This window comes from Molothrus ater, chromosome 33 (assembly GCF_012460135.2).
Source record: "Molothrus ater isolate BHLD 08-10-18 breed brown headed cowbird chromosome 33, BPBGC_Mater_1.1, whole genome shotgun sequence".
NCBI classification, from domain to species: domain Eukaryota; kingdom Metazoa; phylum Chordata; class Aves; order Passeriformes; family Icteridae; genus Molothrus; species Molothrus ater.
In genome coordinates, this window is record NC_071660.1 from 298,918 (window position 1) to 321,137 (window position 22,220).

The window sequence follows — 22,220 nt, forward strand, 5'->3', positions numbered from 1 at the left end:
CTTAGGACTTTTCCTACCCTTCCAGGACAACAGCCACGTGCGGCTGCTCTCCATTCAGCTCTTCTGCAAGGTGATGGAGCTGGTAGAGGAAGAGGGGGAAAATCCTCCCATGACAATCGTCAGCCAGAGCCTGCTCCCTCTCTTCTTGCACTGGCACGATGAGAACCTGCATGTGGCCAAGGTGAGGTTTTGCGTGATGCGGCCGCATCCCTGGCAGGGGGCTGGGCCGCCCTGGCGCCTGGCGGGCTCCAGCCTCACCTGGCCTTGGCACAGGGTCACGGGTCCCGTGCCCTGGGCTCGGGTGCCACCTGCGGCTCTCTGCTGCTCTCCAGGCCTCTGGCGAAGCCCTGCTTGGTGCGGCACGCTTCCTGAGGAGTGACCTCGAGCAGCTGCTGATGAAGGGGCAGCGGATGAAGTTCGCCGAGCGCCTGGTAAGGACGGCCCGGGAGCCCCAGCCGCAGGCTGGAGAAGCCCCCCTGCCCCCGGTGCTCGGTGCGGGGGGCCGGCAGCTGTGCCCCTGCCCGGCGCCGCAGCCGGGCCCGCCAGCCCGCGCCCCCCACGCCGCTCCCTGCCCCGGGCCGTGCGGGCCGGCTCGGCCGCTGCTGGGCGCAGGGAGCGCCCGGCCGAGGGGCAGAGGCCGCAGCGAGCCTTCCCTGTCGGTGCTCCCCGCAGCTGCTGCAGGACGAGAGCCGAGCGGCCGAGCACCTGCGCTGGGCCCTGCCGCGCCTGCGGAGCCCACAGAGGCCCGTGCGCCAGGCGGCCGTCGGGATCATCGGTGAGCCCCGAGCCCGGCGCCCCTCCCTGCCCCCGGCCCGGCTGCTGCCCCGGCTACAGCGGCAGCCGCGCCCGGGCCGCTGCAGCCCCGCCCGCCCTCGGCGCTGCCGCCGCCCTCCCGCAGCCAGCCGTGCCCTCCGGCGGCAGCGCGCGGCAGGGGCCGGCAGGAGCCCTGCCCGGCCAGGAGGGCGTGCGGCCGCAGGGCTGGCAGCGCCCGTGCCGGGCAGCTGTGCCGCCCGGCACCGACACGGGCTCTGTCTTGCCAGGGCTGGCCGGAGTGCTCGTCACGGGGCAGAAGGAGGAGCTCCAGGTCATCAGCGAGGGTGAGTCAGGGCAGCCGCGGGGCAGCGAGCATCGCCGGGGGCAGCTGCACATCCCGGCCCCGGAGCTACAACCCGTGCCCGGGCTGCGGAGGGCTCTGCTCCCTGTGCGGGCGAGGGGCGGCGGGGGCACAGCCCAGAGAGCTGCCAGCGAAACCTGGGCGATCCGTGACCAACACCTTCCGGCCGAAGCCCTGGCAAGAGCCGGCTGGGATGGGCCTGGCAGGAGGCTTTCCTTGGATTCCCTCAATCTGGCCTCTGACCGTGGCTCTGTTCCTCTCTCTTCCAGCTCTTCAAGCCCTGAGAGAAGATGACAGCCCATCCTGCATCAGCGTACTCATTCAGCTGACCTTCCAAAGAAGATCTGCAGGACTTCTTGCGTCTGCTGGATCAGATGTACCGGCATCCCTCGGCCATCTCCAGCTCCCGTTGCAGATGGGAGCAGCTGCAGAGCAGGATGCACCAGCTGCAGCTCCAGGCACAGCTCTAGCTGCTCAGAGCTGAGCCTGTGGGAAGCTCCAGGAGCTCCTGCCATCTCTCTCCCTGTTGGCAGCTGCCTCCCTCCAGCTCTCAGACCCTGCCCATCCGCTTTTTTTGTCTCCCAGCTCACCCCTTTGCTTTGCTTTCCCTTAATAAAGAGTTTGGATTTTTCCAAAACCTTTTCCAAAACCTTAAGAGTGTCTTGGTGTTCCCTGGGAAATGCAGGCATTTGGAGAAATGCCTTTGGAAGAGAGGGGCTTGCTTCTCAAGCAAAGTGCTTCCCCAGGAGCCCCCAATGAGGTAGTGAGCCATCTCCCTTTGGCTCCCTGCGCTCCTTTCCGTCTTTGAGGCCCCTCGCACTTGGCGGAGGGGCCTGGCAAGGGAGAAGACTGTGAGAGCAGCTTTGGCATCTGCCTGGGCCTGCGGAGACCCCGCCAAGCAGCAGCGGCAGGGCGTGTTCCCTGCCTTTGAGCCCCGCACAGAGCAGGATCATCTCTGTCCAGCCGAGAGCCCCAAATCTCTCTCAGAGAGCTGTGAATTCAAAGGCCTTTATGCACACATTAATGCCATCTTCCCTCTCTGGTGTGTTTTAACTCTTGGCAAGATGCGTTTGCCTCTTGCTTGCTGGAAGCTGCTCTGCTCCAGGGCCGGCACCGAGCTGGGCTGTGCGGGCCGGGCAGCGTGGAGAGTCCTTCCCCAAGCACTTGGCCGGGCTTGGGGAGTGTCTGGGCTTGCGTCAGACACTCGGGGCAAGGGATTCCGTCCAACCGGGGCCACCTTGGGTGGGGAGGGGCTGGCCCCGGGGCACATGGCAGCGTGTCCAAGGGCCCTTTGTGACACGGTGCAGCAGGGTCACCGAGTGGAACGGGGCGTCCGAGCAGCCCTTTGTGACACACGCTGACATAGGTGCCGGCGGCGCCGAGGCCACGCCACAGTGCTCGGTGCACGCAACGGGACAGGACGGGACAGAGCGGTGCTGTGAGGAGCCCCCGCACAGCCGGCTCATTCCTTGCTGACCCGGAGCTTTTCCGAGGCGTTCCTCCTGCGGCTGGCCTCACGGCCAGACCTCGGGACTCGGTGACTCGGAGCTTTTCCGAGGCATCTCCCATCCCTGTGGCCGGTGCCCTCGTGGCCAGGCTGTGGGACTTGGTGACCTCCAGCGTTCCTGAGGAGTCTCCTGTCATTGTGGCAGGAGCCCTCGAGAACAGAGTGCAGGACTTGCTGTCCTGTAATCTTCCTGAGGCTCCTCTGTCGCAGGTACCTGCAAGGCAGGACTGCGGCACTCGCTGACTCGGACCCTTGACGGGGCATCTGTGTCCAAGGTGCCCTCGAGGTCAGGCAGCGGGATGGCAGGCAGACTGCTCGGCCTGTTCAAGGGGCTTCGGGGCAAGAAAAGCAAAGGCCCTGCAGCTGCCCCAGCACAGCAGCCTGCAGAGCCGGAGCAGTTGCAGCCGCTGCAGTACGGTGAGTGGCGGAGCTGGGCCGCAGGGCTGGTGCCTGCAGCCAGTCTGGCTCCATCCCATCCCATCCCATCCCATCCCATCCCATCCCATCCCATCCCATCCCATCCCATCCCATCCCATCCCATCCCATCCCTGTGGACGTGCCCACAGACAGGATGGGACAGGGGTCGGGGCTGCCCCTGCCGATGGCCGTGCTCCAGCCCCCGGAGCTGTCCCTGCCTGGGCAGCGCAGGGCTGGGCTGTGTTCTCCGGCCTCTCCCGCCGCCCCTCAGCTCTGGCTGCGCTCGCTCTTTGACAGATGCAGCCAGGGACGGGACTCAAGTGCAGGAGCCCACCCGTGGCCGCTTCCGCAGAGCAGCACAGGTACCTGAGGCCGTCCCCACCTGGGCCGGGCCTGCTGGCACTGCCCGGCCCAGCCCCGCGCTTGGAGCAGGCCATGGAACGTCCCTCTCTTCCCGCCCTTCCTTCTGCTGCAGACACTGTGGAGGCTCCTGCGCCTTCGGCACAGAAACACCGGCGGCACCAGCACCGAGGGCATGGCCCAGCCTGACTCCAGGCCCTGCGAGCTGCAGGCAGAGCCTGCTCCCAGCTCAGCCTCCTCTGATCTGGCAGCAAGCTCAGACTGGGAAACAGACGAGGACGGCTGGGCGGAGGCTGACATGCCTCTGACTCAGGGCAGGGCCACCACACACACCCAGGCTCAGGGCATCCCAGAGACCGAGGCCATGCCCACGCTGACCATGACTCCTGCACCCGCTCCGGAGTTTTTCCAGCAGCGTGCTGCTTCTCTGCAGCAGGTAAGCAGCCTGGGACCAGGGCTGAAGTCCTCCTAGGATCACATGGCCCCTCAAGCTCCGTCCGCTGGCTCTCCTCAGCCTTTGAGGCCATCACAGCGGGGTGGGAAGGCAAGCACTTCTTTGGGCAAGCTGGGGAAGTTGCTCCCTTGGACAGCACTCCAAGTCTTCCCCATGCCGCCTCCTCCAGGTGCTAGCCATGGTGAGGGGCATTCTTCAGAGCCTGGCGTCCTGTGTCACCGTGGACGCCGGGCTGCAAATGCAAATTCTGGCCCTGACTGAAGAACACCCTGATCTCGTGGTGATGAGCCTGCTGTACTGCGCCCCAACGTGTGACAGGTACGGGGCACAAGTGCCTCGAGAGTCCAGTGCTCACCGGCCCGTGGGGCCCCTGGCCCTGTACAGCCTGTCCGGCGGGCTCTGCCAGACAGGCGGAGAGCTGCGGGAGCCTCGGGCCCCTCTGTTTCCTGCGCCTCTGCCACGCTCCCTCCCTGCCCCTCAGGGCACCGGGGCTCTGTCACCCGGCGCCACGCAGCCGCACGAGGCGCGGTGCTGACGCACAGCTCTGCTCCCACAGAGCCGCCGCGCTGATGTGGAGAGCCATCGGCACCTCGGAAGTGGCCGCCGAGGAGGTGCTTCCAGCGCTGCTCTCTGCCGTGGAGGAGCAGCCCCCTTTCAGCAGCGTCTTCTGCAGCGGGGACAACGAGGCCATCTTTGCCCTGGCTGTGAGTTTCTGGAGCTGGCCTTTGCTGGCCCTCCAGTTTGCCTCTCCAGCAGTTCTCCATGCTCTCCCCCAGCCTGCAGCTCCCTGCCTGGGCTGAAAGCTGGCCTAGGGGCAGCAGGCTGGGTGACCCCCTGCCTCTCCCCTCGGGCCCTGCCTCAAGGACACCCTGACACGGAGCGCTGCCTCAGTGTGCTTTGTCTCTTGCAGGCAAGTCTGGTGCTGTGGAGGATCGCCCCCATGTCTGAGTGGCACTATGCCCTTCTCCTCCATTCGCCCCAGCTGTTGGTGGCTCTGTTCCTGCAAATCGTCACCACCACAGAGCGCATGCCAGAGGACGATGAGGCGCGGAGCTTCTGGGGAGCGTGCCGGGAGGAACACGGCCTTCCCAGCGAGCCCAACAGGTGCCAGTTGCCCTGTCCTTCCCACGCCCTCGTGGCCAGGGCCAGCGCTCCCAGCGTGACCTGGCCTTTGCTCGGCATGCAGGTTTGCAGTGCAGACCATGAAGGCTCTGCTCTCCAGACTGGCCTTTGACAACAAGCTGGTGGCTCTGGAGCACAAGCAGGTCTGGGAGAAGCTGCTCTCTGCCGACACGCAGCACTATGCAGCAGGTCTGCTGGCAAGGTGAGATGCCCTACTCCCCACCACCACCGCCAGCATTTGTGCCCTGTGCCCGGAGTGCCCCACACAGTCCCTGCGGTTGGAAGCGAGAGGGCCTTGTCACCGAGGGAGGCTCGAGCACACTGGAAGAGGTTGGGAGAGGAGGATGCCCAGGAGCAGCCGCCTCCCAAGGGGCCCATGTGCCCTTGCAGAGCGCTGGGGAAATACCAGACCTCTGGGAGTCACTCCTGGGAGAGGTTTGCCCACCAGCTCAGGGCCTTGGTGCCTTTTTCCCCTGCCAGGGAGATGCGCCATGGCTTGACGCCCTTGTGTCCCTTCATGGCCTCGCACCTGCTCAGCCTGCTCATTGGGAAGCGGCCACGCTGGCATCTGCCTGCCCTGGCCTTCTTGGTGGAGGTGAGCCTGATGGCCAGCGCTGCCTGGCTGAGCTGCCTCCCAGCTCTCAGGCCTCTGGTAGCTGCAGCCGCCTGGGACGCCGCCCGCCCCCGCTGCTGCTGCTGCCTGGGCCCGGCCCCGTGCGGCTCCGGGCTCCTGCCGGCCGGCTCCCCTGGCACTGCCCTCCTGTGCCTTTCAGCTCCTCGAGTGCCTGGACTTGAGCCAACACGGTCCCAGTGCCCTGGCGGTGGTATCCAGGCACCTGCCCAGCCAGTGCAGGGACGGGCTGCGCCTGGCGCTCCGAGGCCTCGTGGTGCTCAGCAAGGAGCCCTCGCTGGTGAGAAGGGGGCAGTGGCTGAAGCCGCGCTGGCAGCATCGTGTGGCTGGGCAATGCAGACCTCTGGGCTTGGCTGGCCTTTGGCAGCAGAGGCAGCTGCTCCCAGCTCTCCTGCCTCCCGCTTCAGCTGCCCCAGTGGCCCAAGCGGCTGTTGGTGCTGCGGCCAGGCACGGCTTCACAGCACAGCCCCGTCTTGCACACAGGCCGGAGGAATACGCGGCCTGTATCAACACCTGCTGCAGCAGCTGGCTGATCCAGATGCAGAGATGGTCTGGATGACCCTGTGTACGCTCAGGGATATGCTCCAGGACAAAGACCTCAAGCCACCCAGCGTCACCGCCCTGAAGCTGGCTGAGCCCCTCCTGCAACACTTTGAGAACGTAAGGCTCTGCGCCCCCAGCCAAGGGCACTGGACGCTGCCTGCAACCTTTGTGCTCTGTGTGTAGAGATTTGGGCTTTTGGCCCAATGGGCCTGCAGTAGCTGGTGCTTAGGACTTTTCCTACCCTTCCAGGACAACAGCCACGTGCGGCTGCTCTCCATTCAGCTCTTCTGCAAGGTGATGGAGCTGGTAGAGGAAGAGGGGGAAAATCCTCCCATGACAATCGTGAGCCAGAGCCTGCTCCCTCTCTTCTTGCACTGGCACGATGAGAACCTGCATGTGGCCCAGGTGAGGTTTTGCGTGACGCAGCCGCATCCCTGGCAGGGGGCTGGGCCGCCCTGGCGCCTGGCGGGCTCCAGCCTCACCTGGCCTTGGCACAGGGTCACGGGTCCCGTGCCCTGGGCTTGGGTGCCACCTGCGGCTTTCTGCTGCTCTCCAGGCCTCTGGCGAAGCCCTGCTTGGTGCGGCACGCTTCCTGAGGAGTGACCTCGAGCAGCTGCTGATGAAGGGGCAGCGGATGCAGTTCGCCGAGCGCCTGGTAAGGACAGCCCGGGAGCCCCAGCCGCAGGCTGGAGAAGCCCCCCTGCCCCCGGTGCTCGGTGCGGGGGGCCGGCAGCTGTGCCCCTGCCCGGCGCCGCAGCCGGGCCCGCCAGCCCGCGCCCCCCACGCCGCTCCCTGCCCCGGGCCGTGCGGGCCGGCTCGGCCGCTGCTGGGCGCAGGGAGCGCCCGGCCGAGGGGCAGAGGCCGCAGCGAGCCTTCCCTGTCGGTGCTCCCCGCAGCTGCTGCAGGACGAGAGCCGAGCGGCCGAGCACCTGCGCTGGGCCCTGCCGCGCCTGCGGAGCCCACAGAGGCCCGTGCGCCAGGCGGCCGTCGGGATCATCGGTGAGCCCCGAGCCCGGCGCCCCTCCCCGCCCCCGGCCCGGCTGCTGCCCCGGCTACAGCGGCAGCCGCGCCCGGGCCGCTGCGGCCCCGCCCGCCCTCGGCGCTGCCGCCGCCCTCCCGCAGCCAGCCGTGCCCTCGGGCGGCAGCGCGCGGCAGGGGCCGGCAGGAGCCCTGCCCGGGCAGGAGGGCGTGCGGCCGCAGGGCTGGCAGCGCCCGTGCCGGGCAGCTGTGCCGCCCGGCACCGACACGGGCTCTGTCTTGCCAGGGCTGGCCGGAGTGCTCGTCACGGGGCAGAAGGAGGAGCTCCAGGTCATCAGCGAGGGTGAGTCAGGGCAGCCGCGGGGCAGCGAGCATCGCCGGGGGCAGCTGCACATCCCGGCCCCGGAGCTACAACCCGTGCCCGGGCTGCGGAGGGCTCTGCTCCCTGTGCGGGCGAGGGGCGGCGGGGGCACAGCCCAGAGAGCTGCCAGCGAAACCTGGGCGATCCGTGACCAACACCTTCTGGCCGAAGCCCTGGCAAGAGCCGGCTGGGATGGGCCTGGCAGGAGGCTTTCCTTGGATTCCCTCAATCTGGCCTCTGACCGTGGCTCTGTTCCTCTCTCTTCCAGCTCTTCAAGCCCTGAGAGAAGATGACAGCCCATCCTGCATCAGCGTACTCATTCAGCTGACCTTCCAAAGAAGATCTGCAGGACTTCTTGCGTCTGCTGGATCAGATGTACCGGCATCCCTCGGCCATCTCCAGCTCCCGTTGCAGATGGGAGCAGCTGCAGAGCAGGATGCACCAGCTGCAGCTCCAGGCACAGCTCTAGCTGCTCAGAGCTGAGCCTGTGGGAAGCTCCAGGAGCTCCTGCCATCTCTCTCCCTGTTGGCAGCTGCCTCCCTCCAGCTCTCAGACCCTGCCCATCCGCTTTTTTTGTCTCCCAGCTCACCCCTTTGCTTTGCTTTCCCTTAATAAAGAGTTTGGATTTTTCCAAAACCTTTTCCAAAACCTTAAGAGTGTCTTGGTGTTCCCTGGGAAATGCAGGCATTTGGAGAAATGCCTTTGGAAGAGAGGGGCTTGCTTCTCAAGCAAAGTGCTTCCCCAGGAGCCCCCAATGAGGTAGTGAGCCATCTCCCTTTGGCTCCCTGCGCTCCTTTCCGTCTTTGAGGCCCCTCGCACTTGGCGGAGGGGCCTGGCAAGGGAGAAGACTGTGAGAGCAGCTTTGGCATCTGCCTGGGCCTGCGGAGACCCCGCCAAGCAGCAGCGGCAGGGCGTGTTCCCTGCCTTTGAGCCCCGCACAGAGCAGGATCATCTCTGTCCAGCCGAGAGCCCCAAATCTCTCTCAGAGTGCTGTGAATTCAAAGGCCTTTATGCACACATTAATCCCATCTTCCCTCTCTGGTGTGTTTTAACTCTTGGCAAGATGCGTTTGCCTCTTGCTTGCTGGAAGCTGCTCTGCTCCAGGGCCGGCACCGAGCTGGGCTGTGCGGGCCGGGCAGCATCGAGACTTGTGAACATGGTCAGAAGGGTTTTCAGGATGAAGAAGAGACAAGAATGTTGACTCCATGATCAGAAGGCTTGATTTATTATTTTATGACATATGTTACATTAAGACTATACTAAAAAGAAATAGAAATGGAAAGGTTTCTTCAGAAGCTAGCTAAGCTAAGAGTAGAAAAGAATGAATAACAAAGATCTGTGTCTCAGACAGAGAGCAAGCGCCATCTCTCCCGTGAGTGGTCAGGAAATCCAAACATCCACAGGAGACCAATCACGGGTCTACCTGTTGCATTCCACAGCAGCAGATAACCATTGTTTACTTTTGGTTGCTGAAACTGTAGTTTCTAACAAGGAAAAATCCTAAGAAAGGATTTTTCATGAAAGATGTCTGCGACCCCTTTGGAATCCCAAAAGTTGAGAGATCAGCAATAGAGAACTCCTGGGAGAGTTTTTTCTGGCTGAATGTTGATATCTGGAGATTTTCATGGACACAAGACTCCTGCTGAGTTCTAGAGATGGACCTGGCCAGGAGGAGCCTCTACTCCAAGGCACTCCCACCTTGGTTTCCCCCAAACCAGGGTTTGTCATTCCCAAGCTGTGGCCAGATGGAGGAGGAGGAAAAGGCCCAGAGATCCCTTACAAGGAGGGGCTGCAAACCCAGCCCAGGGAGGTGTGAGGAGGAAAGAGCCCCCCTGAGCCAGGAAGGTGGCCGGAGATCCAGCCAGAGCTCAGAGCTGGTGGAGAAGCCTCATGGCAGGGAGAAGCCCCACAAGTGCTTGGAATGTGGGAAGGGTTTCAGCTACAGCTCCACCCTGATGGAACACCTGAACATCCACACTGGGGAGAGGCCCTGGGAGTGTGGGGAATGTGGGAAGAGCTTCAGTGGGACCACCGACCTGAGCAAGCACCACGAGATCCACACTGGGGAATGGCCCTAGGAGTGCTTGGAATGTCAGAGGAGCTTCAGGTGGCATTCAGAGATCGTCACTCACCAGCACTTTCACACCAGGGAGAGGCCCTGCGAGTGTCCCGAGTGTGGGAAGAGCTTCGTGCGCTGCTCCAGCTCCATCCCCCATGGGAGGATCCGTGCTGGATGATCCCCAGTGCCCCCGGTTGGGCAGAGCCCTGGTGACCCCTGTTCTGGGTGATCCGTGTTGGGTGGGGGGAAGGTGTTGGAGAGATTTCTTTCCCTTCTCCTTGTGCCGCTGTGATTTGGTTGGTAATAAATTCCCTCCGTGTGCCCAGGCCGGCTCTGTTGTGCCCGTGCGGGATATGCTGAGGGATCTCTCCCGGTCCTTGTCCCCAGCCAGGAACCCTCGGTTCCATTTTCTGTCCCTGTGCGGCTGCAGGGGCAGGGACAGAGCGGCTCTGGGGGTGCCTGGCATCGGGCCAGCGTCACCGCTCGCCACGGGCACCGCTGAGATCCCGCGCACCTGGGCACGCCTTGCTGGGCTCACCTGAGCTCCCACCTGCCCAGCGCCCCAAGGTTCCCCCTCCCCAAAAAACCCCCAGCCCGAGGCTGCAGCGTCCCGGAAAGGCCTCAGCCAATGGCAGCGCAGGCAGGAGGCGGCGCAGCCAATGAGATCTCGGGGCGTTGTATTGCGTCATCGGTTGCCGGGCAGAGCCCGTGGCCGATCGCTGTCCAAAAGTGGCGGCAGCCAATGAGAGCGCGCGGCGCTGCCGAGCCCGCCCTGCTCCGGACTGGTGCTCCCAGCGCAGCGCGGCTGCTTTGGGGCTGCTGCTCCCTGCCCGGCCCCGGCCATGGGGCGAGGGACGGCAGCTGGGGCCCTACTGGTGGCACTGGTGGTGCTGGGAGCCCCCCCGGCTGCGGGCGCGGAGCTCTCGGGTGAGCGGGGGGCGGGAGGCGCTGGGACAGGGGGGGAGAAGGGGGAAAAGGGGGCGAAGGGGGGAGCCCGGAATGGAGGGGGAGGAGAAGGGGACCCCCCAAAGGGAGAGCGGGAGGGGCTGAGGGATGGGGGAAGGGGAGGGAGGGGTGGGAGCGGTTCGGGAAGGGGGAAAAGGAGAGGGGGGGACCCGAAAACTGAGCCCGAGGGCGCCGGGGATTGGGGAATTTGTGGGAAAATGGGGAAATAGGACCCCAAAAATGATTTGGGAACGGCCGGAGGTGGGAGGGGAGAGGATATGAAAGGGGAAATGGAGGAAGGGCGGCAAAGAGGAAGCGGCAGCGCGGGCAGGAGGGTCCCGTGGCGGCCGTGGGGCACAGGGGGTGCGCAGTGGGGAGCCGGGGTGGGCCCCGGAGCTCTGGGGGTGCTGAGGGAGGGTGGTGGGTGGGCAACCCCTGACCGGTGTCATGGACACTCAGGGGTGTTCCAGAGGATGACAAAGTCCGAGTGTTACTTCATGAACGGCACGGAGAAGGTGAGGTACGTCCAGAGGGCCATCTACAACCGGGAGCAGTTCATAATGTTCGACAGCGACGTGGGGCACTTTGGGGGGTTCACCCCCTATGGGGAGAAGTTGGCCAAGCGCTGGAACAGCAACGCCGTATTCATGGAGGACAGACGGACTGCGGTGTTTTGGTTCTGCCGGTGCTGGTACAAGAATTTTACCCCGTTCCTCACAGAGCGCCGAGGTGAGCGCGGAGCAGAGCGTGCCCGCTCGAGCCCTGCCCTGCCAATGACCGGGAGCCCCTCAAAATATCCATGCGGAATCGCCCCAGAGCCCTCAGCCCTCCTTGTGCCCATCCTCGGGGCCTCTTGTCCTTCCCGGTCCATCCCAGTCCTTCCCAGTGCCCCCCCGCGCGTCCATTTCAGCGACGCGTAAAGCTTACGGAAATGCCCAATCAGATCACGTCTCCTTAATGACTCATCTGTTGCCAGGCAGACCCGCAGCGCGGAGTGCCCTGCGCTGGACTCGGCCTCCCAGTGCCGCGCATTTCATTCCCAGTTCCTCCCAGTGCCACCAAAATCCCTCCCAGTGCCATCCCAGTCCCTCCAAGGCCATCTCCAATTCCTCCCCAGTCCCTCCCAGTCCATTTCCACTCTTTTCCCAGTTCATTCCCAGTTCACTCTCTGACCTCCACCTCTCTCCCAGTTCGCCCCATTTCCTCTCATCTCTCTGTGCAAACCCCATAAATCCCAGTCCCTCCCAGTCCATTCCAGTTCCTGTCAGTCCCTCCCACTCCTTCCCAGTACCACTCAGCTTCTCCCAGTCAATTCCCAGTATGTTCCCAGTTCATTCCCAGTTCACTCTCAGATCTCCACCCTTTCTCCCAGTGCCCCACATCCCCTCACACCTCTCTCAGTTCCACCCAAGTCCCTCTCAGTCCACTCCCAGTCTATCCCACTCCCTCCCAGTTCATATAAAATCCCTCCCAGTCCATTCTCACTCCCTCCCAGTCCCGCTCAGTCCATCCCAATCCATTCCCAGTCCCTCTCAGTCCATTTCCCAGTCCATTTCCAGTTACTCCGAGTCCCTCCCAGGCCTTCCCAGTTCCACCCAGCCTCTCCAAGTCGATTACCAGTCTATTCCCACTTCAGTTTCAGTTCACTTCCAGACCACCACCCTCTCTCCCAGTGCCCCTCTATCCCTTCTAACCTCTCTCAGTGCAACTCAATTCCCTCCCAGTGTATTTCTAGTCCCTCCCAGTCCCTCTAATCCATTCCCAGACCCTCCCCGTCCATTCCCAGTCCATTCCCATTCCTTCCCAGTCCCTCTCCAGCCCAGCCCAGCCCTCCCCTCTCTCTCCCAGTGCCCCCCAGCGTGTCCATCTCGCTGGTGCCCCCCTCGAGCTCCCAGCCCGGCCCCGGCCGCCTGCTCTGCTCCGTGATGGATTTCTACCCTGCTGCCATCCAGGTGAGGTGGTTCCAGGGTCAGCAGGAGCTCTCGGAGCACGTGGTGGCCACCGACGTGGTCCCCAACAGGGACTGGACCTACCAGCTGCTGGTGCTGCTGGAAACCCCGCCCCGGCGCGGGCTCACCTACAGCTGCCAGGTGGAGCACGTCAGCCTGGAGCAGCCCCTGAGCCGGCACTGGGGTACGGGGGAGCCCCTGGGGGCGCTGGCAGAGCCACTGGGCTGTGCTGGGAGCCACTGGGAGGGAGCTGGAGAGAGCGGGCTGGGACTGGGAGAGGCCCTGGGGGCTGCGCAAGGGCTGGGAAGGGGTTTGGGGGATGCTGGGGAGGGTGGGATGGGGTTGGGGGGTCCTGGTGGGCACTGGGAGGGAGTTTGGGGGTGCTGGATGTGACTGTGAGGGAGTTTGGGGGTGCTGGATGTGACTGGGAGGGATCGCAGTGAGCCCGGAGGGGCTGGAAGGAGATCGGCCATGGCAAAGCGGGGCTCGCCATGAGCTCGGTTGTGCTGGGCACAGACTGGGAGGGCTCTGGCTGAGTCCTGCTGGTGCTGCCAAGGGACTGCGAGAGGCTTTGGGGCTCCTGGGGCGCTGGGGGCAACTGGGAGGGGGCTGTGGGATGCTGAGAGGGACGGGAGGGGCTTTGGTGGCTCCTGGCCAGGACAAAAAGGGATCGGGGGGAGGTTTCAGGGGGTCCTGGCTGGGCTGGGGGCCACAGAGAGGGAGCTGGGAGGGGCTGGGAGTGTCCGTGAGAGGTTTTGGGGGTGCTGAGCCCTGCGGAGCCCCCAGAGATGCCGCCGGACGCCGCCCGCAGCAAGATGCTGACGGGCATCGGGGGCTTCGTCTTGGGCTTCGTCTTCCTGGCGCTGGGGCTCGGCTTCTACGTGCGCAAGAAGGTCAGGGCGGGTGCCGGGGGTGGCGTCCCCGCCGTGGCGGAGCGTGTGCGCTCCCGCCGGGGCCCCCAGCCCTGTGTCACCCCCTTTTCTCTGCCCAAAGAGCTCCTGAGCCGCCGGCGGCCGCAGCCCCTCCCCGTGGGCTCGGGCCCGGCCGGGACCCCCCGCTCCGTCCCCGCTCCGCTGATTTTGGGGGGGTCCCGTGTCCCCCCCAGCCCCGCTGGCGCTCTGCCCCCGCCCAGTGCCTGCTCCCAGTGCTCCCAATAAAGCTTCCCAGTTGGCCCAGGGGCCGTTTATTGGGGGGCGATGCGGAGGAGTTTGGGGGAGGCGGGGGGAGCGATGGGACGGATTTGGGCAAAGGGAGGGGGAAAAAGGTTGGGGGTGGGCGAGGAGAGGCGGGAGGAAGAGGAGGGGGAGATGAGGAGAGGAGCAGAAACCAGAGAAGCAACGGAGATCCTCCGGCCTTCACCGAGGTGTCCACGCGGGGAGCCAGGAAGATGTGGAGCCCCCAGCCAGGTGTGTTCCCAACGCGGGGGCTCTGACCCTGGGGGTCACCCGGGATTATCCAGCGTGGATCCTCCAACGGGGGCTGGACCTGGAGCGGGGCACGGAGCTCTTCCCGCACCGGGGCACGGCGGGATCCACGGGCATCGACCCCTCCCTCATCAAAGGACAGCTTTCAGTTACAGTAGTTAGGCCAACTAGTTAGTTATGGTAGTTAGCACTGGTAGTTAGTTATGGGAGTTAGCACTGCTAGTTAGTTATGGTAGTTAGGACAGCCTGTTTGTTATGGCAGTTTTTGGAATACAAACTCTCTCAAACCTCAACTCCCCTGATGTGTCCCTTCCCTCTCCCGCTGTGACTCAGCTGCCCGGAGCAATGTGAGGGGAGAGCGGGCCCAGCCTGGCCCAGAGCTGAGCCCCAGCAGAGCCCTGGCAGAGCCCAGAGCAGCCTCGGCACCTGCAGAGTCAGCCTGGAAGGCTCCCTCTCCTCCTGCCTTTTCCGTTTCCCTTCTCCCTGTCTCTTCCTCTCCTTGTCCTTCCTCCCCCAGGCATTGAGCTGCGGACAGAGACCAGGGAGAACAAATCCCTGCCACAGAACCTCGTGGAAGAGGCTATTTGGAATGGCTCCACGGCGCAGGAATCCAATGGGGAGGAAAAGCCTCAAAGATCCCACACGAGGAGGGGCTGCAAACCCAGCCTGGGGAGCTGTGAGGAGGTAAAACCCTCCCTGTGCCGGTAAGGGTGTTGGGAATGTGAGAAGAGCTTCAGGCAGTGCTCAGCCTGTTCCTGGCGCATCCAAAGACGGCGGTACCAGATGCCGAGATCCATGGGAATTGCCGAGATCCCCCTGCAGATCCATGGGGATGCAGAGATCCCCCTGCAGATCCATGGGGATGCAGAGATCCCCCTGCAGCCCCCGGAGCAGCCACGCTGGAGCACGGGGATGCCTCAGAGGAGGCTGTGCCCCCGTGGCCAGAGGGGCCCCGCTGGAGCAGCCTGTCCTGGCAGGACTGACCCCGGGGCACAGTGACCCACGCTGCAGCACTTGGAGGGGGGCTGTGCCCCGTGGGATGGACTCAGCTTGGAGAAGTTCCTGGAGAAGTCTCCGGTGGGAGAGAGCCCAGGGTGCAGCAGGGGAACGACTCCTGTCCCCGAGCAGAGGGAGAAGCCCCGGGGCATGAAGTGAGCACGGCCCCATTCCCTGTCTCCGGCCCTGCCGGGGTAGGAGGTGCAGCTGGAAGGAGGGAGGCGTGGGGGAAGGCTGGATTTAAGGCTCTTCACTTACTTCTCATTATCCTGCTCTGAGGTTTTGGGGTTTTCTGCCATAAATCCCTACCCTCCCCCACTCATCCACAGGAATTTGGGCAGTTTTCCAATTTTTGGGGAAATCAAAGCGATGCACTGAAGCTCCTAATTAGGGGATAGGAGAAGTGAGGCTCCAGGGCTTCCCGCTGAGCCGGAGCCACCGAAGCCGCAGTGCCGGGAAAGCCGTGGCGGGAGGTGCGGAGCAGTTTGTTTGTGTTTTCAGCTCAATCCCCTCGGGCCCGGGCCCGTTCCAGGGCTGTTCCTCATCTCCGGCTCTGCCCTCACGCAGCCCGGGGAGCCCTGAGAGCCCGGGGCGAGGCTGTGCCGTGTGCAGAGCCCGCCCCTGGCTGCGATTGGCTGACGGTGCCGTCAGTCGTGGTTCTGGCGCGCTGATTGGTGGGAGCTGGGCGGAGCAGAGCCCCGGTGGCGGCCTGAGGGCGGCCGTGGCTCGGCAGCGGTGCCACTGGCGGAGCGTCTGTGCGGGCCCGGGAGCGGCGGCAGCGGCCGGAGCGCGGTGAGGCGGTGGCGGAGCTGGGAGGCGGCCGCAGCGCAGGTGGGAGCCGCGCTGGGTTGTGCGGGGGCTCGGGGCTCGCTGCGGGCCTCGGGGGCGGCAGGGGGCTCAGGCGGGTTCGTTGTGCCGTGTCCGGCGCGTGTTGCCGCTGGCGTGAGGGCGCTGCGGGAGCGGCTGCCCGCGGTCTCCTTGCGGCCGCTGCCTCGGCAGGAGCCGCTGCCGGAGCAGCGCTGGCTCGGCCCGGTTGCTGTGGCTGGGACAGAGGCGGCTGCCCCGTGCCCGGGGCTGTGCGGGGAAATTGACGTGGCCGGAGGTTTCTGTGCCCAGAGGAGACAGAGGAGTCCTGTACAAGTGACTTTATTGCTGAGCAGAGGGAGAGGCCGTGGGGCATTTGCCGTGCGCTCGCTGCCATTGTTGTAGTTCGCAGCCTCCTTTTTATCCTCATTTTCCCGGCCTCATCTCCCTCTCCTTTTGCCCACTGGCTGAGGTACTTGGAAGGTTCAGACTTCCCGATCCGCCAACTGCATGTCCTCGTTAATGTGCACCCCCACTTTTGTAGAAGAGCCGATATTCACGGCTCTGTTAAGTCTTTGTTCTTCTGGAAGTTCAGGAAATTAGCGGGACTTTTTGTGAGCAGCAGTCCATGTTAATTAGTAACAATTATTGAAGCTGGTGGTTTCGCCCGTTACTTCCTGATCTACAAGTCCCTGGCCCCTCGATCAGCTGCTGAATGAGCTGCACTCTCAAGGTGTGGAGCACGGTAAAAAGGTGAGAGTTGCTGTAGCACATCAGAGGAGAAACAGCATTCGTTTAACCCATGGACTGCCAGGGAGCCACAAAACCGTGTCGCACTCCCATCCTTTTCACGTTCGGACCAATACATGAGCTGCTTTTTTGTTTCCGTTGGTTTTTTTTTTTTTTTTTTCACCACTTTTCCTTTGTCATCTATTTGCCAACAGCAGTTGGAGTAATTTAATTTTCCACAAACTCCTCTTTTTTCTACTAACAGATGATCTGATCCCATCCCATGGTGAAATGTTGTGTTCCTCATTTCAGTGGATTGCTCAGCAGGAAGGTCAGGAGCTGGAGCTGTCTGGTTGGTTATTCCAAGGGCAGCTTGTAATCTAATGATGCCATTGAAATGAGAAACGGGTTCTGTGGCTCCTGATATGAATTGGTTTGGGTTCCCAGGGGCTGGTGCACGGTGTTGTAGGATTTGTTCTGCTGGCCGTTCATCTTTTCCCCATTTTTGTCCGCTCTCTCCAGCCAGGGCTGCATCAATTGACTGCTTTTCTTTAATTAAATCATCAAATACTTAGATTCCCAACTGATTTCTCTGAACTCTTGGTAGCAAAAAATCTCTAGTGCTCTAATACACCCTATATAACGCAGACAGTGACAGCACATGTTGGAGTGGGCACAGGGATGATTCCCCCCCATTTATTTATAGTGAAGATTTCCCAACATTCTCCATTTGCTGTTTCCCTTTGCAGCTTCACCCGTTTCTGTTGCAGGGTCAGATATCCTCACCCTGGGCTTTGCCTTGAGCTGTGCAAATTCCATCAGGGCAAGCAGGCAGAGCTTGGGGTGAGGGGCAGAGGGAATCAGCCCAATTCCTGCCCCAGGCAAGAGACCCAGGTACATTGTCCAGGCTTTGCCCAGCAGTGTTCATTTGCATTTCGAAAGCTCCTCTGCAGGCCTGCAATGAAGCTTCTCTTCCAGGGCAGCCACCTCGTGAGTCACATGTGCCCCCCCCCAGAATCTGTTTTTTTTGCAAAAGTATCAACTATTTACGAGTTAAAAGTGTTACAGTTAAAGCTCTTCAATTTTGCAAAATGCAACATAAAGGCGAACATGGAAAAACCCAGAGTAATACTTGATTCTCACACTTCTGTCCCAAACCTACCTGAAAATATAAAAGTGGGAGTTTTATGAAAATTTTTTCTCATATTGTAATTTTGTCACTGAAACTGCAGGGAAAACAAAAACTCTCCAAGAATCTCTTTAGTGTTAGAGAGTCAAGGCATTGCTTGGTTCTGGCCAGGATGTGCAACAGAAATAATTTCTTTCACAAATACCCTGGCTGTGCAGAGAAAATCATTCCATGGCATGTGAGTTTTACTGGATTTTTCCTAAACTTTATGTAGTCTGAACCAATCTAAATCTCCAGCTTTAATGTTCATTGCTTCCAAGTTGTGTAGGTTTTTAGTATTTGGTTTCCTGTTGGACCCGGATTTCTTCCCCTCTGCTGTGAATTCGGTCCACACTCCTGGATTTCCTTCTCAGCCTTTTCCAGACCAGGTGTCTCCAGCTGTGCCGGGGGCAGTGTCTGGGGTAGCTGTTGGTTGCTGTTTGCTGCTGGGCGTTGATGTTTTGTTGCTGGTCGTTATCTCTGTGGGTGTCTTTTGGGCTATTCCCAGTCTGTTGAGATGTTGAACTCATCTCCATTGAGTGGTGTAACAGCCCTTAAATAAAACCTTTAAAATTCCTTTCCCCATGGCAAAGACAAACCAAGCCTGAGCAGAGAAAGAAGATTTAAGAGAACCAAAATGGGTACATTTTGCAGCAATGCGGTCCCAGTCAGCCCAGAGTGTGGGTGTGAGTGAGCCCCAGAGTGGAATTGTGCCGTGGTGCTCCCCAGCAGCTGTGGCAGTGCAGGCCCAGCCAGCGCTGAAGCTGCAGCAGTGGCAGCCAGGCTTGGCCCCAGTGGCTGGAGGTGCCAGAGGAGGGTGGCCAGGATTTCCGAGGGTTTGAGCAGAAGATCTGTGGGCAGGCCCAGGGGCTTGGCCCGCTGTGGAGCCCTGGCTGCTGCTGCGTTGCCTTCAGGGCAGGCTCAGTGGGGGCTCCCATGGTCCTGCTGCAGGCGGGAAGTGCAAATCTCCGGGGCTTCAGAGCCCCTGAGGCCAGGCTGAGGGGTCCCCCCGTGTTCAGCTGTGCTGGCGGCTGTTTCTGGCCTCAGGGACACTTGGCATGGGCCCCTTGGCCACCAGTGGTGCTGCTTTGCACTCCTTAGGCAGGAGCCGATGTCCTGGCTGGGTGTTGGCAACAGCAAAGTCCCAGGGCAGGCTCTGTGCCAGCCCAGCTTCCTGTGGGAGAATATACCTTGATCTCTGATCCAGTGCTTGCTGAAGCAGTCAGAATTGCTTTTGCCCCCCTGTTAGGTGCCATGGTGTCAGCAGAAGATATTGAAGCCTTCCTGCTCAGGGCATTTCAGTGCCAGGCTCTTACAACCACCCACAGCTCCGCGGGTTGAGCTGAGCATGGGGCGGTGACCTGCGCTTTGTCTGATTCCCCTTCCTTAATAACAGCCTGTCTTGTAGCTCTTTTCCCTTCTGCTGCCCTTGCAGAGCCATCCACAAACACATTTTGTCCCTCAGGCCAGGGAATGTCCCATCAATCTCTCCCAGCCTGGGTCGGGAGCTCTGTCCCTTGAGTGCAGTCCTGGGTTCCTTGCCAGCCCCTCTCCAGGCTGTTCAAACAGGAGGCTGGGTTAAACCCTTGCCCTGTCCTCAGTTCTAAATCCTCCTGTGCCATTGAACAAGTTTCATACTGTAATAACCGAGCCCTGCTCATCCATTTAGAGGCTTTTTTGGTTGTCAAAGCTTTAACTTGCTGCCAGACTTGAACTCTAGGAGATCCTCCTGTTGTCATCAGTTTTCAGCCTCAGCTCCCATGAAAGCTGTGGCTGCAGAATTCTGCAGACAATGAGGCTGCTCTCTGGCCACTGGGTTAAACATTTTAGCACAAGAATTCCTTTGGCAAGACCCTGTTTAACATCCACCTATAATTCAAATTCTTTTACCCTGTCTGGAAGGGCCAGGGAAGCCGCCTCAGTTAATCTTCATTTTAACACTTGAAAATTCTGTGTTTCCTCCTCCTGTCCATACATCCAGTTTGTTGACTGGCAGGATAGGAGTGTTACAGGGAGACACCCCTGCCTCCAAAAGCCCTGCCTTCTACAGGGACTCAATACCAGGCTGTGAGCCCTTCCTTCTCTCCCCTGGAACAGGGTATTGCTTGTCCTGGTTGCTTTGAAGTAATTTGTAGAGGCTCCATATCTAATTTTCCCTATTTTCCTGTGGCTGCCCACACTTCTGGGTTCAGTTCAGCATAGGCCTGGCCAGACATTTGACACAGAGGTACAACAGAACTGGCCTCTGTATCACCTTTTATAATATTAATTTGTGTTCCATGTTTAGCCCTCAAATTCCTTCCCAGTAAATCATGATAACAATTAGGAGCAAATAAAAAATCCAATCCATCTCCCAGATCTACTAATAGTGGTTGAATAAAACCATGCATCTTTCCCACTTATCCCCTCACTAAGCAAACAAATTTTTTGCATTTTTCCCCCTTAGGTCTAAGCTTCAGAGTGCATTGAGAGGCCCCTGTGTCCATCAGGAGAGGCCTCCTCTCAATGCAGACCCACCTGAATGTTCTCAAGGGCTCCAGTGTGGAGGGTCCCTGGTGTGATGGGAGCTGTGACAGCCCTGCCAATCCATGTCCATCAAGGGGTGGACTTGCTGGTCCTGAGGGTGCTGCTGTCTCTGCTTGCAGTGTCCTTGTGCCCTGCAGCTGGAGCCCTGATTCCTTGCCAGGGGCTGTTTGGGTGGGCTGTCCCCTGCCGAGGAGGGCAATGCCTCTGCCGGGTGCTTGTGGCCGAGCCTGTGCCCTGGGTGCTGGGGCCCCCTTGGGCCTCAGGGGCTGTAGGAACTCTGCCCTGGCCTTTGCCTTCAGCTTGGCCTTTTGCTGCTCCCTTCTTGCATTCACCTGCTGGGCCTTTGTGCCCAAGTGCTGCAGGGCCTTCGTCTGCCCCTCCTGCAGCCCCCCTCAGTGCCTGTGGGTGCTTGTCTTGCTTTACAAGACAGGTGTCTGCTTGGGAAGGCAGAAAAAGCCTCTCTTGGAATGGAGAATGCAAAGCCCCTCCCTCTTAATTTTTAGACTAGTGAAATCAAGGGGCTCTCAGGCAAAGCTATGGGAATAGGAATACCAGTTCTTTTCTAGTGTGTATAATAAAGCAAACAAAGAACACCAGCTCCGGCAGTGACAACAAACAGAGCCCGGAGCCAGTCCCGGCCTTTCGGCTGCGGCGCTTTCCCCTTGGGTGCAGTTCCGGGCACGGCCGGCGGGGGCGCTGGTGGCTCCCGCGGGGCAGGGCAGCGCATCCCTGCCATGGGAACCTCTCTTAACGGAAATAGAGCAATCCCTTCATCTAACTCTTTCACTTTTTTACCTTCTGTAGCCTTTCTCCCGTGTTTTGGGAAAGAATTTGGAGAGGACTGTCTTTTAGCTGAGCTCCTAGTGTTTCAATAAGGTGCTTCCTATAGAGAGAGAGAGTTTCCCTGAACAGCCGGAGCTGTGGTTACCAAGGGGACGTAACTCATAGCAGGACGGGGTCAGGGGAGGATATCCCGCCGAGGCTCGGTGGGAGTGTGGGCAGGGTCTGCTGCCGGAATCGCCAGAGGGGGATCTTCCCGTGGAGACCGAGCCGGAGCGTGGGCAGCCCCCACATGGCTTATGGCGGCTGATCCGGCAGCTCCCGGCAGAGAAAAGGCAGGTGGGAGACCCCGGCAGCAGCGGCGGTGCCCAGCGCAGCTGGCCCGGGCAGGGCAGCCGGGGATGGGATGGCTGGGACCCGCCCTCGGTGCGGTCGGCGCGGTGACCTCGGCCCACGCGGCAGGACAGAGCAACCCCCATCTTCCCCAGCATGGCCGGCAGAGCGGCCGCGGGCCGGGCAGTGGGAGCAGGGCACACAAATTCACCGCCAGCGCCGGGGCAGGTGGAGCTGCCCTGGGCAGTGAGCCCGCACCTGGGATGGAAACCGGGGCAGGCGGAGCTGAGGCGGGCAGCGAGCCGGGACCCGGGACAGGCGCCTCGGCCGCGAACGGAGGGGGCAAGACCTTCAAAGGATCCCACTCTCTTTCTGATTTTTCCTCTTGTTCCCCTCCCTTTCATTTCCCCTTTTTCTTTTCCTGTTTTTTCTCAGGTGTTTCTGATACTTTAAAGATTTTTATTCTCCTAAAATCTCCTGTCTAACCTATGGCATATTCTCTTTCTTCTAGATTAAACGGGTGTTTTTACAAATAAATCCAGAACCTAACAAATCTAAACTTCTGCTTGGATTCTTTCAAATGGTCAGTGAGCTAACTCACAACCTCCTAATGTTGTTTTTCTTATCACCTTTTTATTTATCCTTTGGCAATTTAAGCATCTTTCAATAACCTGCTTTGCTACTCCAGAAATCCCAGTGCACCCATAGTTCCTTAAAAAATGATCACACAAAGCTTGAGTACCCCAGTGGGTTTTCTGATGCTTGTCTTCTAATATTTTCCTAGTAAGCACATTTTATTAAGTAATTGTCTTCCATCAAGAAGTTTCCATTTCCTTGATTTATCTTGTTCACTTCCAGTCTTGTTTAATTCTTTTTTCTCGTCTTCCTTAACCTTTGGAATTTCCAGTTTTTCCTCGTTTGGAATTAATATTAACATAACTCTTTCAGCTCCATTTTCTGCTGCATCCTTAGCTTTGTGATGTACCCCCAGTTTGCCCAGTTTGCCTCTCCTTTGGCCCG

General features: G+C 60.7%; 1 protein-coding gene and 1 long non-coding RNA gene across 2 annotated transcripts; both read left to right on the forward strand.

The window, feature by feature from the left end:
- The first annotated feature begins 1,038 nt into the window (after positions 1-1,038).
- LOC129047044 (uncharacterized) lies at positions 1,039-1,751 on the forward strand. The gene is made up of 2 exons (XR_008509012.1): positions 1,039-1,097; positions 1,384-1,751. It is a non-coding gene; the product is annotated as an uncharacterized LOC129047044 (long non-coding RNA).
- An 8,598-nt stretch (positions 1,752-10,349) lies between these two features.
- LOC118700963 (class II histocompatibility antigen, B-L beta chain-like) lies at positions 10,350-13,612 on the forward strand. Its single transcript, XM_036405557.2, has 5 exons — positions 10,350-10,473; positions 10,951-11,220; positions 12,340-12,624; positions 13,227-13,333; positions 13,434-13,612. The coding sequence occupies exons 1-5, from the start codon at positions 10,389-10,391 to the stop codon at positions 13,440-13,442; spliced, it is 756 nt and encodes a 251-aa protein (XP_036261450.1). The 5' UTR covers positions 10,350-10,388; the 3' UTR covers positions 13,443-13,612.
- The last annotated feature ends 8,608 nt before the right edge of the window (positions 13,613-22,220 follow it).